This window comes from Chelonoidis abingdonii, chromosome 2, assembly GCF_003597395.2.
Source record: "Chelonoidis abingdonii isolate Lonesome George chromosome 2, CheloAbing_2.0, whole genome shotgun sequence".
Classification (NCBI taxonomy): domain Eukaryota; kingdom Metazoa; phylum Chordata; order Testudines; family Testudinidae; genus Chelonoidis; species Chelonoidis abingdonii.
In genome coordinates this window covers 192,424,533-192,440,460 of record NC_133770.1, presented here as the reverse complement: position 1 = coordinate 192,440,460, position 15,928 = coordinate 192,424,533, and the positions used below count along the sequence as shown (strand labels likewise).

At 41.8% G+C, this 15,928-nt stretch overlaps 1 protein-coding gene across 1 annotated transcript in view; it reads right to left on the bottom strand.

Annotated features, from left to right (window-relative positions):
• The window catches only part of PARD6G (par-6 family cell polarity regulator gamma), a 103,623-nt gene extending 87,988 nt beyond the window's left edge, over nt 1–15,635 (bottom strand). The window contains exon 1 of the mRNA XM_032801252.2: nt 15,301–15,635. Coding sequence (XP_032657143.1) covers nt 15,301–15,372 — 72 coding nt within the window. The 5' untranslated portion in view covers nt 15,373–15,635. The remainder of the gene's footprint in view (nt 1–15,300) is intronic.
• Nucleotides 15,636–15,928: the final 293 nt, after the last annotated feature.

Genomic DNA, 15,928 nt, shown 5'->3' with positions numbered 1-15,928 from the left:
CCTACGACAATGGGGCCCCCAAACTTCCTTGGTTCCTTCTAGGAGCTACTGAAATACTAACATATTGAAATACAAAGCCACTCCGCTCCCCTCTACACAAAACATATTTAAGAAGTTTTCCTTCTCCCCCCATCCCTATAAACAGTAGAAATACGAGGCCTTCACTTCCCTCTTTACCAGAGGATCTGAAGAATAAGGTCACATAAGGTACCTGAACTCCAACTCTGTTGGCCTTCAGCTGAGCAAGGAAAGAATGCTGAGAAGACTGACTTTTCCCCTTCCTCCCTCGCTGGGAGCGCTTCTCTGGCTCAGACTCCCCAAACAGAATAAAAGGAACATGAACTTACACAAAAATCAAAACAAAAACAAAGACACCACACCCTTACCACACGCTCTACATGGCCAAGTCTCCTTAATTTTCTCCTTATTTGACTTAACGCTGGAAGGTACGCAGATACCATGGTGACAGATACAGCATGGGAATATAAATAAGGAGACTGGCTATCTTCATATATGCGAATTTTTAGTCTGAGTACTTAAACTTTGAAAATGCATAGTCTAAGTTGATGGTGTAGAAGTGGCAGCTTCATCCAAATCATTAATTGTGGCCATAAAAATCTATCAGTCTATTACCTAATAAATTACACTTACCATGTTGTGGAGCCAGTGGCAAAAGTCAGCCTTCAGCAAATGGATATTCAGTGGAACGAGTGGGAGGGGCTAACAATTTTGTAGACTCTAGTAACCAGTCTGGTAGAAATTAAATAAAATACAACTCAGGACGGGGTAAAGCCAAACCTAATGTATACTGAGACCATTGCCTATCATGTTGACCAATACTGCCTCACTGTTTACTTGTACTCCCCCTATCTGTTGTCTTCTACTTAGACTGCAAGCTCTTTGGGGGCAGGGACTGTATTTCTGATCTATGTTTGTATAGCGCTTGGCACAACAGGAGTCCTGATCCACGACTGGGACTCTTTGGCACAATACATAATAAATAAAATGATTTACTCTGAATGAAAGCCTTCAATTTTGCAACCAGTTCTAGTGATTGTTGCATCAAGGTGGAATGCAGGCCCTGTCCACACCAGAAGTTCAACTCAGCTTTTGTAGCCAGTTGACAAATATAGTCTGAGTTGTGTTCTCATAGCAGCTCCCCTCTCTCTCTTTCAGATGTAGCTGAACTAAGCACTGAAACAAAGTCAGGCAACACAAGCATGAACAGCTATGCCACACTACTTCAGCATGGAACAGAGCAGCAGGAGGCCATGCTCACAGCATGGTGCAAGAAGCATGTGGGGCGATACCCTCTAAAGTCCTGTTACACAGACAACTCTGATGAAGAGGGCCAGCCATAAACCACACATACATGGTTAGTGTTTTGTCACCAATGCTGAAAGCAAATAAAAGCCAGTTCACCAAACCAATCACAGGAAAGCAACTAAACTAGCTTAGGCCTCAAGCAGCAGCAAAACACTTAGCTGACGTTTACTAACAGGGATTGAACTATGTGAATATAAGCCGCCTTTACAGCCAACCATGCCATTCGGGGCACAGGCGTCAGCTTCCCCTCTGCCTGGTGGGTGCTCAACCCTCCTCCACCTCTGGCCCTGCCTCAGTCCCGCCCCTATCCCACCTCTTCGCCAAAGTCCCTGCCCCCTTCCCTGAGCACACCATGTCCCCACTCCTCCCCCACCCTCCAGAAAAGTCCTAAGTGCCACCAAACAGCTGTTAGGTGGCAGGAGGGCAGGAAGTGCTGGGAGGGAGGGAGAGGAGCAGAGACGCAGTGCACTTGAGAATGGGGGAGAAGACAAGGCAGGGGCAGCTTGGCTGCCAAGCACTCACTAATTTTTCCTCCGTGGGTGCTCCAGCCCCGGAGCATCCACTGAATCGGCGCCTATGACTTGGACTATGTCTTCACTACACAGCTAACCCAGGTGATTGGCACCCAGACCTGAGCACCAAAATAAGCTTAGGCTGAGTGTAAGGTTGCCTCTTACAGGTGTATCTGGGTGCATAGCCGATGGTTCTTTGTGCTGAGATGTTTTAGGATTCTTTCCCAGTCAATTGCAAGGGAACTTGTCTGTCCTTTAGGGGTGAGGGGAATTGTGGGAAGGCACTGGTGGAGTCTGCATACTTATTGCAAAATGGGTGGGATTCAGCCTGAACTAAAATGAAGCCTGGACTCTTATCCACCCCAGCAAGCCAGACTTGAAGCATCTTCAAACCTGGATCAGAGGTTTTTCCGTGTGGATGGTAGGGAGATTTGAGTTAAAACCCAGATGAGAGCCTGAGTTAAACCTGCAATGAAGACACACCCTAACTGGTTACAAAAGCAATTAAACCCTCTTATACCCTACTGGAGCCTTCCCTTTTTAATCCTATGTTTATAGCACAAACAACTATCAGTCATTTGAGGCTCACATCTGACCAAACCTGACTGGTAATTGGGAACAACTGCGTAGAGTGGAAGCAGGAGAGATGTCTTCAGGCAGGATGGCTATGGGATTTGAGTGCCACACCCACCTTCTCTTACACATTCCTAACTTACTAAGTGAGCCTGAAGAAATTCTGCTGGGATCAGCTTTAACCCTGTATTCTGAGGTTTGCATTCAGTCATGGGTAGCGAGCATGGAAGGTCCATTTTGTCATTAGCCTAGTTGTCCTTAATTATATTCCTAGGGCAGAATTTACATTTTTTGTTTTTTTAACCACAGGCTAGACATGAGAGAGAGAGAGATCAAGTCTGTTAAAGAGGAATTACGAAGGATCACTGAGGACGGCAAGTGTTAATTGCATGCACAAAACAAATTATCTTTTGGGGTCTGTGCGGAAGAAAGGCCTTGCATAGTTTGAAAGCTTGTCTCTGTCACCAAGAGAAGACATTACCTCACCCACCTTGTGTCTCCAATACCCTGGGACCAACACGGCAACACCACCACTGAACTCCCTCTGCCAGGCAAAACTAGCATCAATTTTAGTAGCAGTTTTAAGTGAAGGCTGCAGTAATTCAGTTCTATTTAAGCTGTAAGCAAGTTCTCAGTATTAGTTTTCAGGGGTATTCTTAAAAGGTCCTGCCGTTGAACTCCCTCACTAAAGAGGTTTGTGCCAGTGTTGCAGGAAGGAGACCAGAGACTAAAAAAAGATGAATAGTGATGTGCAAGATCCCCATCGGATTGGGCCCTAGATAGATGCTAGTAGGTTTACTCTTCTAGCCCAGTGGTTCTCAACTTTTCTACACTGCTGTACCCCTTTCAGGAGACTGATTTGTCTTGCGTACCAAGTTTCATTCACTTAAACTACTGACTTACAAAAAAGTGTCACAGTGCAGAATTACTGAACACTGCTTTTTTCCTCATTTTATCATATAATTATAAAATAAATCACAACCTGCCTCTCCAGGTTGAGAAACGCTGATATAATACAAAGAACAGGATTATAAACAAGTTATTGTATGCATGAGATTTTAGTTTGTACTAACTTTGCTAGTGCTTTTCATGTAGCCTATTGTGCAACTAGGCAAATATCTAGATGAGCGGACATACCTCCCGGAAGATCTCTGCGTAAGGGTACGTGTACCCCTGGTTGAGAACCACTGTCCTAGCCAATGGGTATCTGACAACATTTGCAGAAACTGTATTTAACATGGTAAGCACATGAAGGCAGCATATTGTTATTCATCAGCAACGGGATGGCACATGGCCATCTTCCAGCAACTAAATTTTCCAGTATCTACTTTCCAGTGTAGTTAGGACCCCATAGTAGTTTGTCTAAATGATATAGTAGGTACTCCATCACACATCCTGGGACAGGACATCCCAGAGCATGTTGCCTCATGTGCATTTCCGACAGGCACCAGCTGCCCAAGTTCTCCCAGAAAAAACAGTTACACGGCCCTGGGGTGGGGGGGAGGGGTTCGGTTCTGTGGTGTAAGAAACGCTGCTTCATGGACACTTCAACTGTGCTTGCTGTAGCCAGGTTACAGAAGCGGATCATGACCCAATTACAATCACTACTGCACTTGGTGCTGCCCCCTATCGTAGGCCCTGTACATACGAGGAATATGGAATCTTAATCTTTCAGAGTAGGAAGGGTTTGAAAGCTTGAGCTCCTTAAAGTTATCCACAGAGTGGGTCATGGGTAAATGACCGGGACGGTGAAAGAAGAGAAGATGCAAGACATTTCTTCCCTCCGCCATCATCCTCAAATAAGTCTGTCAAACATATTTCTTTCCCTCCATACTCCACTGAACCTGTTGCAGATGTACTGCATTTATCATTTGCTAAGTGGAATCCCCTGTCCATTGATGCTCTCCATTTTGCTCAACAATTACTTGGCATTTTGCTGCTGCCAAGACTACAGGACCTAAACTACTACTGGTTAATTCATAAGTTTCATAGATGTGACCTCTTAAAGGAACCTTCCCAGTATCAGAATGAATGCTTACAATAAAACTGGGAAGACGTTATCCTATTTGCTTGGCACTGATAGCATAGTAGGTGCTGTATAATACACAAAGGCAGATAGTACCTGCCCTGAAGTGCTCAAGTGCTTTTGGGGGACAAGCCTATTGAACCAGTTATATAAACTTCTATTTCAGCTCACATGAAAGATTACTCTTTACATGCCAGGTGTGTTTTGTGTTTGTTTTTTTGTTTTTGTTTGACTCTGCAACTGGATTTTGTGGAAATCCAGAAATAAAAATACAGCTAATCCAGAATGACTGAAGTCAATCTTGCTTTGGCATTCTGTTTTAATTTAAGATGGCAGCAATATATTGTGGTTTCCTCCAAGACTCTACTACATTTGGTTTGGATACAATCACTTCTGTTTGAAAACTTAGAACAAGAAGTTAAATAAACGTATTCATCACATTATTTTTGACAGAGTTCATTTTTGTTTGACTCTATTTACCAGAGATATGATCTGACTTCAGGAAGAATTCCAAAACATTGCATAAAATCTGTGTGAACATCCTGGAGGTTCAAAGCATCACATTTTTAGTAGTGTACCTGAATATTGATTTAAAAAGGTAAAGCTTATTCTTTTAAAAACAAGATTTTCAAGGAGCTCAACTGTAGGAGGACATTATAATCTAGTATAGGCTGAGCACCCACAGGAAAAATTTTTTTTATATATTAGTGGGTGCTCAGCTCCCACCAGCCACAGCTGTTTGGCAGCATGCCCAATGAACTAATTGGGGGCACTGCCAAAGATCTAATCAGTAGCTGCTGCCAAACAACTGTTTGGCTGAGGGAGGGGCTTGCAGCAGGCAGAAAGCAGTGGGCACTTTGAGGGAGGAGTGGAGCAATTCTCTCCTCCTCCAGGAAAACCAGAAGTCAGCACCTATGTAATCTAGGATAAAGGTACAATTGATCAATCAGGCTACTGAGGATTGACCAGCACCAATTTACATATATATCTTGCTCCCATGGAAGTCAAAAAGGAGTAAAAGCAGTCCTCTAAGATTTTCATTCTCTTTAAAGGGGATTCGTAAAGACAAATTTGTTTTCACTAGAATGCTAAGGGTTGTAAGGTAATATTATATTATACATCTGCAATAAAAACGTGTTTAATTTCAAAATGCTTATGTGGGAACATCATATTTCAGTTGCTAAGGTGTCTGTACAGTAGTAACACTGATTTTTGAAAAAGAGACTTTTTTTGCAGCTGAGCGTCTTTTGCACGGGCACACATTCCCATAAAAAGCAGCAATGTTAGCAGGACAAACCACAAGTTGTCTGAGTGTTTCTCCACCCTAGCAAATGTTTTTAATAGGGCAGAATTGCTGGAGGACTATTTGACTTCTGCACGTGTCAGAGATCTAAGACATGCACTTTAATCCACAGTGTTCATTGTGCAGGAGAAGATCACTGTTTCTAAAGAGCTGTGCTCTGTACTGGAAGGCCTAACTCTATCATGAGCTTTATTTTTTGTGCACTCGACACATCAAAATGTCAATCTTAGAAGCATATTAAAAATCTAATTACTACCTCTGATAGAACACTGAGTAACTGAATACCGGATCTGGATGAAGTGGAATATTACATAACAAATAGATCTACTGTATTTATTACAGGCAATCATAAAATGTAAATAGTAATAAGTGTGACTGACCTTTTTATTAATACTGGCCTACATACTGCTACAATAAACAATCAACTTGACAACAGAACGTTGTCACTTTTCCTCATATTGGTAGTAACTTGTCATTGCACCTGACACACCTGACTGCAGTGCTGTTTGCAAGGGGGTGTTATCACATCCCTAACCATAATTTAAAAAATAGTTTCATTTTCTGATAAGCAGATTTGGCAATTAAGCATCTCCTGAAGAAGTTTTTCTTTTATAGCTGCTTAAAAAAAAACAAACCAAAAAACAAAAAAACCCCACACAAAGTGGATCTATATCCACTCTAGAAAGATTGAAGACCCTTCTCCTGTTACTTTTCTGCTTGTACCTTTAGTCAAGAGGAAACAAGTTCAGGCTATGGCTACACTACAACTTAAATTGATATAAATTATGTTGCTCAGGGGTGTGAACTAGCCACCCCCTGGAGCAACATTACACTTGCATTTAAGGCGGCTAAGTTGAGAGTGCTATTTCAGCAGGAGAGCTTCTCCCATCCACACAGCTACTGCCACTCATTAATTAAGCCAACACTTAGAGTGGCTACACTAGAGAGCTTAGAGCGGAACAGTTGCATCAGTGCAGCTGTAAGCTCTCTAGTGTAGCCATAGTCTTTGTGTGAGGATGATACACGTCTCTGACTCTTTTAAACAGAATCTGACAAGAGACAAACTTAAAGCATAAATCTTAAAACCAGAACCTTCAAGACTGACAACTGAGTCAAGTAACTTCCTCCAGGTTATTATAGTATCAGAGGGGTAGCCGTGTTAGTCTGGATCTGTAAAAGCAGCAAAGAGTCCTGTGGCACCTTATAGACTAACAGACGTATTGGAGCATGAGCTTNTGATAGGTTGTAGATCTTTGATGATGCTCTGGAGAGGTTTTAATTGGGGGCTGTAGGTCATGGCTAGTGGCGTTCTGTTATTTTCTTTTTGTGCCAGTACTCTGTTAAATGACTCTGAAAAGGTTTCTAAAGCATTCACATTAATGATACCACTGTGATGAGATTTTGTCTCAGCAGATATGCCTCTTATTCTAAAAATTTGCACAAAACTAAAGATATAATTTTGTTTTTAGGAAATGTAACTTAAAGGGAACCTAAACCGATCAAACATAAAATGGAAAAAAAAAATTTCATTATATTAAGGCATGTCTCTGTGCATACAAGGCTATTTTAAGCACACTCCCTAGCAGCAGAAGTGCTGATGACATCTCAGAAGTGATTCCCACACTGCTGTGCTAGTTATCACCACAGCTAATGGGCCACTCTTGTGATAACAGCAGTATTGCTTCTAAAAATGTGATGATCCTCTGCAGATAGAAACCTCTTCCCCTGCATTATGCACATTGATTAAAAAAAATTCTAAAACACTTCTCCATGGAAAGGAAATCTGGAAGAAATGAGGCTTCACTGGGCTTTTTTTAAAATTATTATTAGAAATAGAAAAGAATACAAAGAGAATCTCTTTTAAAAGGGATGGATTCTTGTCCTTTTTTATCCTCCTCATTATTAGTAATATTGAATATACATACCTGCATATATATAAAATGTGTCCTTTTCCATATCTATATCTATATATCCCTATATGTACGGTGGCGTGACTTAGTACAAAGATCTCAAATAAGGTACAGTAGTATCCAAAGGCCTCACTGTGTTTGACATTGTAAAAATGCATATGAAGACCCAGTCCCTGCCCAGAGAGACTACTATATGATTCTACAAGATGCTTCTGGTTGAGTTTTGTTGACTTCATTGTGGGTGTAGGGATTCTTCATGTGAAGCCCCTTGTAGGCAAGAAAGATAGTGACACAGAAAGTTGGGAGAAGATGGTTATATTTAAATATTTATATTTTCATACACATTTGTAATTTTAAAAGACATTATAGGTAGATAGAATAAATATTACTAGCCACCATTTTCAAAAGTAGGAGCCTAAAGTTAGTTTCCTAAATATATATTTAGGCACCTACCTACAGCTTGGATTTTCAGGAGTGCCAAAGGATATTTCTGCATTGCATTCAGGAGGTGTGACTGCAGCATGTGTAGACATACCTGAGCTAGCTTGTATCTAACTAGATCAAAGCTAGCTTGAGTAACAATAAGAGTGAAGCCACAGCAGCCATGGGTAGTGGCTAGTCAGTTATGAAGACAGGCTGAGCTTCCACACCTTAACTCTCAAAACCAACTGGTTTTGCAATTTTTATATCCGTACACTTGAGATTTGAAGTCTGGTGATTTCCCTCCACTTTTTGTTGAGAATATTTATTTTTTATTTTTCTCTCTCAGATTGGTTCCTGATTTTCTGGTATTCCTTTTCTGGCAATACATTGGCATGGGCTCCTATATCAAGTTTCCATGTGTCAGGGTCTCTATTTGCAATTACTTTCTTGTTTCTATTTTCCTCAGTATCGATATGGAGCCCCGTTGTAATAGTTAACTGAGGCACCAACTCATGAAAGCATCCCCATTCAGTACAGTGATTAGCACATCCTTAAAGTTAAGCACATACTTAACTGTTTCCTTGAATCAAGGCCAAAGTGTTGCAATCTATCAGTTTCTGTAACTCTGTGTGCAATGCAAGAGCTGTGATTGTGCATGGTGATGATTCTTACTGTATAGCTTTAGCTGACTTTCCCACACATAGAACATTTCTTTCTAGGATGTCTAGTGACATACTTCCTAAAGCCCAACTTTTGTATTATGTTACTAATCATTGCTTCTGTTGATATTTTGTGAAATGCACTCTTTCTAGGAGCTATTTCATTTATAGCCATCCACATCAGGTACTACTTTTTGAGGGATTTTACTTGATATTGTGAAACAGTTTTTCAGCTCTGCAGATGCAGAAGTTCATTAACATTGTTGCTACAGAAAGGACTACTGCTATATCTTGGAGCGTGAGCTTTCGTGGGTGAATACGAAAGCTCACGCTCCAAAACGTCTGTTAGTCTATAAGGTGCCACAGGATTCTCTGCTGCTTTTACAGATCCAGACTAACAGCAAAGAGTCCTGTGGCACCTTATAGACTAACAGACGTATTGGAGCATGAGCTTTTGTGGGTGAATACCCACTTTGCCAGATGCATGAGTATTCACCCACAAAAGCTCATGCTCCAATACGTCTGTTAGTCTATAAGGTGCCACAGGACTCTCTGCTGCTTTTACAGGTTATTATAGACGTTTTAAAAACTTACAATATTCCAGAATGTCCTGCTGGATGGAAAAGAAATGGAGACTTATGTTCTCCATACGTATCCTGCCATTTAGGTCCGCATTTGAGAAATTGTGAAAATTATTCCAAAAACTCCGAACAAAATTTTCTTATTCAGTTTTGGAAAAAAAAAAAAAAAAAACAAAAAAACAAACCCAACAACCTCTTATTTTAAGAAGTTGCCAGTTTTCACCCTTTAAGTGGTACAAATGAATGAATATTTCATGGTGGATGTAGGGATCTCTCTCCAAAAGTTTGTTTTGTTTCTAGAGCATCACAGCTATGCACAGGGTTTCACACAAAAAGAAGATAATAGGTTTAGTGCGTCGGAGGGGGATGTTAAAATCTGAATGGAGAGGAAATGCATTAAGAGTAAGGGGTATGTTTGTTTTCTAATATGGGATCTACCAGCAAGCTGGAGTTTTTTTTAAAGTTTAGGGAAGAGGTTGTGGGGGAGGGGGGACATGGGAGGGGGGAAAAGGAGTCCTTTTAGAATTATTTCCAGAAGCCAGTAATCTGAGACAGCATCTTCAAAAAGGGAAAAGGATATTCTGCTTGCTACCAACCTGACAAAGGAGTGCTAGATGCAGAAGAGAATAGTAGTTATGATCTGGCAAGATTACTTCAGATTATAAATTTGAAATGCCTGCCTAACCTTGGAGCTCAGAAGTTTATCTTGAGCTACAGATGTAGACACTATCTGCCTCAATAGGCTGTGGTTATTTTGGTTTTTATGCTCTAGAGAAAAACATAGAACAAAAAAAGGGGGGGGTAAAAATATATTAATAATTCCATATCTATCTAGGAGAAGATATTAACAGGTTCCCCTTCCCCTACTATCCCATCCAGCAACAAGATATAAAGCCCTTGCTAGTTTCTTTTGGGGGGGATGGAGGGGGATAAGGAAGAGAGAGGTCAGGCAGAACTATTAAAGATTTCAGCAATCAACCTCATCTGAGGATGAGAGTGTATGAAGACAGCTTGTTTGTTGTTTCGCCTTATTTAGCCTTTGAAAAGACATCATATCACCATGGCAAGCCACTTGCACTAGGAAATCAGTTCTGACTTGTTTTATGAGTACTTCACAGCATTCACAACATCATTCATTTTGTTAAAGGCCTTTAGCCAGAGAATCTATAGCTTTGAATATTCCCTTTGGATAAACACAGGATATTAAATATTCAGGCAATCAAGTGGCAGATGCTGTTGAAAAATGCTCTGGGGCCAGATTCTCAGATGGCATAAGTCAGCATAGCACCACTGAAGTCAAAGGAGCTGAGTTACACCAGCTGAAAATCTGACCTTCTAGATTTCCCGTGAAGCTTAGAGGTTGCCAACACTGGGGAGACACATGGGCCTATTTTTTAATATCACTCATTTCTGATATTGATAAGGCAGGAATAGTGTCTGAGAATCAGATCACTTGCTCTCAGGGGATATGAAAGATGTGAAGAGGGGCTCATGACTGTTTGTTTCCTCAGAGGGCAACCACAGAAATAAGCAACTTTCTCCAGGGTTCGAGACCCTTCCTGTAGAGTTAAGTTTAACTCCAGATTCAGGTTTAGATGAATCTTAATAAGTCTGGAGCAATTCTGCCCTTAGTTTTCAATCAGGACTAAATCTGAATCATAAAGGTTGCAATATACTAGATTGCTGGGTGTTTATATAGACAGATGATATCTGCTTCAGTATAAGAGGGGATGGGTCCAAAGGAAGCATAATTAAAGTTGTCAGGTCTCCCATGGCAGTCTTTTTGGAGCTCCTACACACCTTGGTCAGTAAAAGCCAAAGAAAATGGTTTCAGGAACTTGCACAAAGGCACCTCTCTTCTGCTGACCTTCTCCATTAACAGATTCCACCCATCCAAGGTCTGCCACCAGGGAACTCCTGGATCTCAAACCAATTACACACTCTAGTTAGAGATCCTGTACCGCACCCACCTGACTCTCTCTCTGACAGGCTATAGCATTAGAAGGTAGCTAAGAAAACAGGAGTTCTCACACTCAACTTTCTAGGTCTCAGACAGGGTTTTTGACAAGCTTCATGCTTAGAATCTAGTCACCTTTACTTTGTAAGTATTTAGAAGGCTGTCTCCACACAGCTGCCAGGAACAGTTGCATTGACTAGATGGTATTTAACTTGTCTTTTTTAACCATAAGAGTCCAGGCAAACCAAACCGGAGAGCAGCTGGTATTTCCAGGCAGGTCAGAGGAACTGTCATACCAGGACAAACCAACCTAGCCTGGTATCCCACTCGCAACAACTGTCATCATAGATGATTCACTGAAAGCTGGAAAAGTCTACATAAATGTAAAGTACCTTGCCTAGTGTGTAATATATGTTGGAAAAACAGTTTCTTCTTGACCCTGGATGATCAACTTAACCCGAAGTATCAGAATTAGCTACCTTATTCTAATATACCTAAAAAAATAATAAAATAAAGATATGGAGATATACCTATTTCACAGAACTGGAAGGGACCCTGAACAGTACCTAAGGGCTCTGTAAAACATATGAGGAACTTGTTGTTTCAACAGTGACCTTGCTACAAAAACTAATAAGAACTTGCTACATAATTAACACACAGTGTTACTACAAACAATGGATAACAGTTAGACTAATGCAACATTAAGGCCGACAATTTAAAAACACACAAAAGTTAGGAAACTCAAGAATTAAGGTTTCCATCATAACATTAACCCGGATGCATTGCATGTGTAGTATTTTGGATCACTTATGGATGTATATAGCTCAGGGATTTTGTTTGTTTTTTGGGAAGTTTGTCTGACATTTAAAGATTCTACTTCAAGAATGAAGTAATGGGGTTTTCTGCATTTCATTTCCTTGGCTTAAAAATAACCTCCTGATATCAGTAGAGAGACCTTCCCCCCACACCTTTAGAGCCCTCCTCCCAAACAAATATTCTCACTATATCTACCACCCCCCTCCAGAAATCTATAATCATTTGCAAGTGTGATTTAATATCAGATGGGCTGGTGGGATAAATCTATAATAATAAATAATAATTGGAGATATACCTATCTCCTAGGACTGGAAGGGACCTTAGAAGGTCATTGAGTCCAGCCCCCTGCCTTCACTAGCAGGACCCAAGTGCTGATTTTTGCCTCGGCTCCCTAAGTGGCCCCCTCAAGGATTGAACTCACAACCCTGGGTTTAGCAGGCCAATGCTCAAACCACTGAGCTATCCCTCTCCTGCTCTCTATGCCCCCAGCTGGAATGTTTCTGCAGCTGAGAAAGAGGCTGTCAAGTGCCTACTACTAGCAAAGATTATTATTTAAAAAAGCAAACAAACCACCACAGAAAATAAACATGGAAAACTAGGTTACTGCATATTACAATGGAGAATTGGAGTATTAGCTCAGCCAATCTGCAGATGTTAGACGTGTTTAACAGTAGAAGACTTGGTTTGAAAATATGGGTCAAGTGCAGTGTATGTACGACTTGGTAATTAAGCTTTCATCTGACTGGGTCTGGAGGGTTTTTTGGGGTACACTGGGTGAGCAGAGCACTTCTGAATGCATTATGCTTTCACAGCAAGCACACCTGGAAATAGACTGTCAGGGTAAGGAGATAGCAGACTTGGAAAACTTTTGTCTGACACTCTTGCAATGCTACCAAACAGGTTGGAGGGTGGAAAATAAAGTGTTCTAAACCTGCACTTGAGATGCCACCTCCAAAATCATAAATACCCCAGAAATTAAGGCAGCTTTTCAGCTCAACCCAGCACCACAGGCAACCATTACACATTTTGTGCTCTCTCAAGGGCAGAGGTACATGCCGTCTGAATTGAATCAAACAGTCCCAATAACAACTGTGGTAGATGAAGAGACCAGGACACAACCAGATTTACCACCATCTTAACCTACTTACGGGTTTTTCAGTGAATCTGGAATGCTGCATGTGGTTTTTTTCAGATTTGCATTGTGACGAGTCATTGAGGACAAGTCACACGGTATGAACTTTTAAAATCAGATTATATATATTTTTAAAAAAAAGATCTAGCATAGATAAATATTTAAGTACTAAACATTTTTCCACTCAAAAGTGCCTGGCAGAACATTGATCAAGTTTTGAACAGAAACAAACTCAACTCTTCTTGCTGAGACTAAATGACAAGCATTTCAGCCCCAAAGGATTGTTTCAGAAAGTTACACACTTGAAAACAGGATTTTAAAAGCTCAATATTCAACTCAAGCTTCGACATAGGTGCTTTGCAATATTCTAATTGTGTGCGCTATGATCTTCTAATTTACAATGCATTCTCTAACAATAATATTTAGCATTTATATAGAACCTACAGATCTCAAAGTGGTTTATAATGGTGTGTACATATTATCCCCATTTTACAGATGGAGAAATTGAGGCACAGGCATTGAGACTCATCCAAAGTCACATAGCATGGGAGTGGGAGAACTGGGAATAGAAGTCAGTTTTCTTACTCCCAGTACTGTGGCTCTGTTTGCTAGTCTAAAGGGTCTGAGCTACAGGTAGGTGTTCAATGGAAGTGTAGGTGTTCAAAGTGTATTTGGCATCATGCACAAGACAGGAACTTACTAAATGATCTCAGTGGAATCTGTTTGTTTTTTGTGGGCTCTGTTAATTTACTACTATTAGTTGGGAACCGGAAGCATTTGGAATTCCGCCTCATTTCTCTCAGCATATACTTAGATTACAAATATATCTTATGTCTCATTACAAAACACACACCATGTCACTGGTCAGGCTTAGTCCTAAAGCAAGACAGGCAGGCTCACTCAAGTTCAACATTCCATAAGGGACCCTTCAGAAAACCATCAAGCTAACACACACGTGCATACACACACCGCAACAGATCATGATGCACTTAGTCAGGGTCTCATTTTTGTGAAAGAAGGATCACCAGACAAAGTACTTCTAGCAGGATCCTTAGGAGCTGAGCCTTCCTCCCAACAAAGAGAGAAGAAATTCACTAGATAATCAGATGATTACAAAAACCCAAACAAGTTTAAACACGATTACAGAGCTGACGTGCAACAAACATTACAGCACTGACTCAGGCTGAGAACTGTACAGGAGCCTGAAAATTTGAGACCAAAGGCTTATCAGCCGTTCCGAAGGTAAAGGGGGAGGCGGGACTGAATTCAGAATTTAATTCATCGGGGTGTGTGGGGGGGAAGACGGGGGGAGGTTTTCCTCTTTTCACAGTTACATTTACCAAATTCCACAACTTCCGAACAGGTCTATAAAGCGAGACAATGGGTCGTTTTTTCTTTAAAAAAATTTCAAACGTTGTGGTCTTTCTTGATTCAGACTGAAGCAACGAAAGATCAAGTTTAAACTGAGTGGGTTCTAAAGCTGCAGCATCACCCCCACTCCCCTTCAGGATTAAGCCGAGACTGATTGAACTAACTGGCTTTCACCCTGTTAAAAACCTCGTCTTTTGTGTAAACAGCCCATTGCAGCTAGGGGGAAAGGGAGGTGCAGTTACTGACTCACATCGAGCCAGAAACGTGCAACCCAAAATAAAGAGTTTACACTGGCCGCACAACTTGCACGGCGAAGTCCTCCTCATGGTAAGTGCCTTAGATCTCCAGACAAGCTGCCGTAAGAGCCTTGCTCATTGTGGATACAGGGATGGGGGGGGGGGGGGGGGAGAGGAATAAACGTCCCTACATTTTCAGCTCAACCCAGGCGAAAAAAAAATATGAGCGCTAGAGAAAGTTTGAGCCATGTGATCGCAGCTACATACCGAACGCAGCTCAGCCTTTTAAAAAGTTGCTACCAGGAACAACCTCTATCTATCCTTTACTGCAACTTGGAAAATATTTTCGATCGCAAAGAAGGGGAATGGAGATGGGGGTGGGGGTCTCCATTCATTTGCAAAAGAATCGGGGGGGGGGGAAGAGGAGGAAAGCACCGAGCTGCTTCCAGATTGTGTCCAGCCGCAGTCTCCTTACCTTACTCTTCACTTCCACCGCGCTGCAATCGAAATACCGCAGAGTCTGAGATTTATTAAAACTCCGATTCATCTTCTCGGTCCCCAGTTTATCCCCCCCCTTCCTCCTCCTCTTCGCCCTCGCTCAACAAGGGCTGCAGGATCCGCCGCCTCCGACTGTGGGAAAGTTTCCCCGGGCTGCGTGTTGTTGCCGCTGCTCCGACCCTGGAATGTATCTTTCTTTGGAACGTTCAGCCGCCGGAGGTTCTTTTACTTTGTCCCAACGCTCGAATCAGAGCGCCCGCCCAGCTCGCTCTCCGGGCTTCTGTTTGTAACAATTGCTCCTCCAACGGAGCTCGCAACGCGCCCGTGACTCAATGAGAGGAGGTGGCACGTACTAGACCCCGCCCCTGGCGGACCTCCCCCTTCTATCCTCGCCTTTTTCAGTTCCCGGAGAGAAAAGCTCCTCCTGCTCCAGAGGGTGTGCTTTCTGGGCTGTGATTTGCTACTGAAATCCCTAGTTAGTTAGGGGAAGTAGCACAAAAGAGCAGGAGGTGCGGACAGAAGTAACTACGGAGTCCGCATATTAGAGAAGTATGCAAACCAAAACTTGGGTGGCCAGATATTCCCTCTTCTCCTCCCCCCTCTTG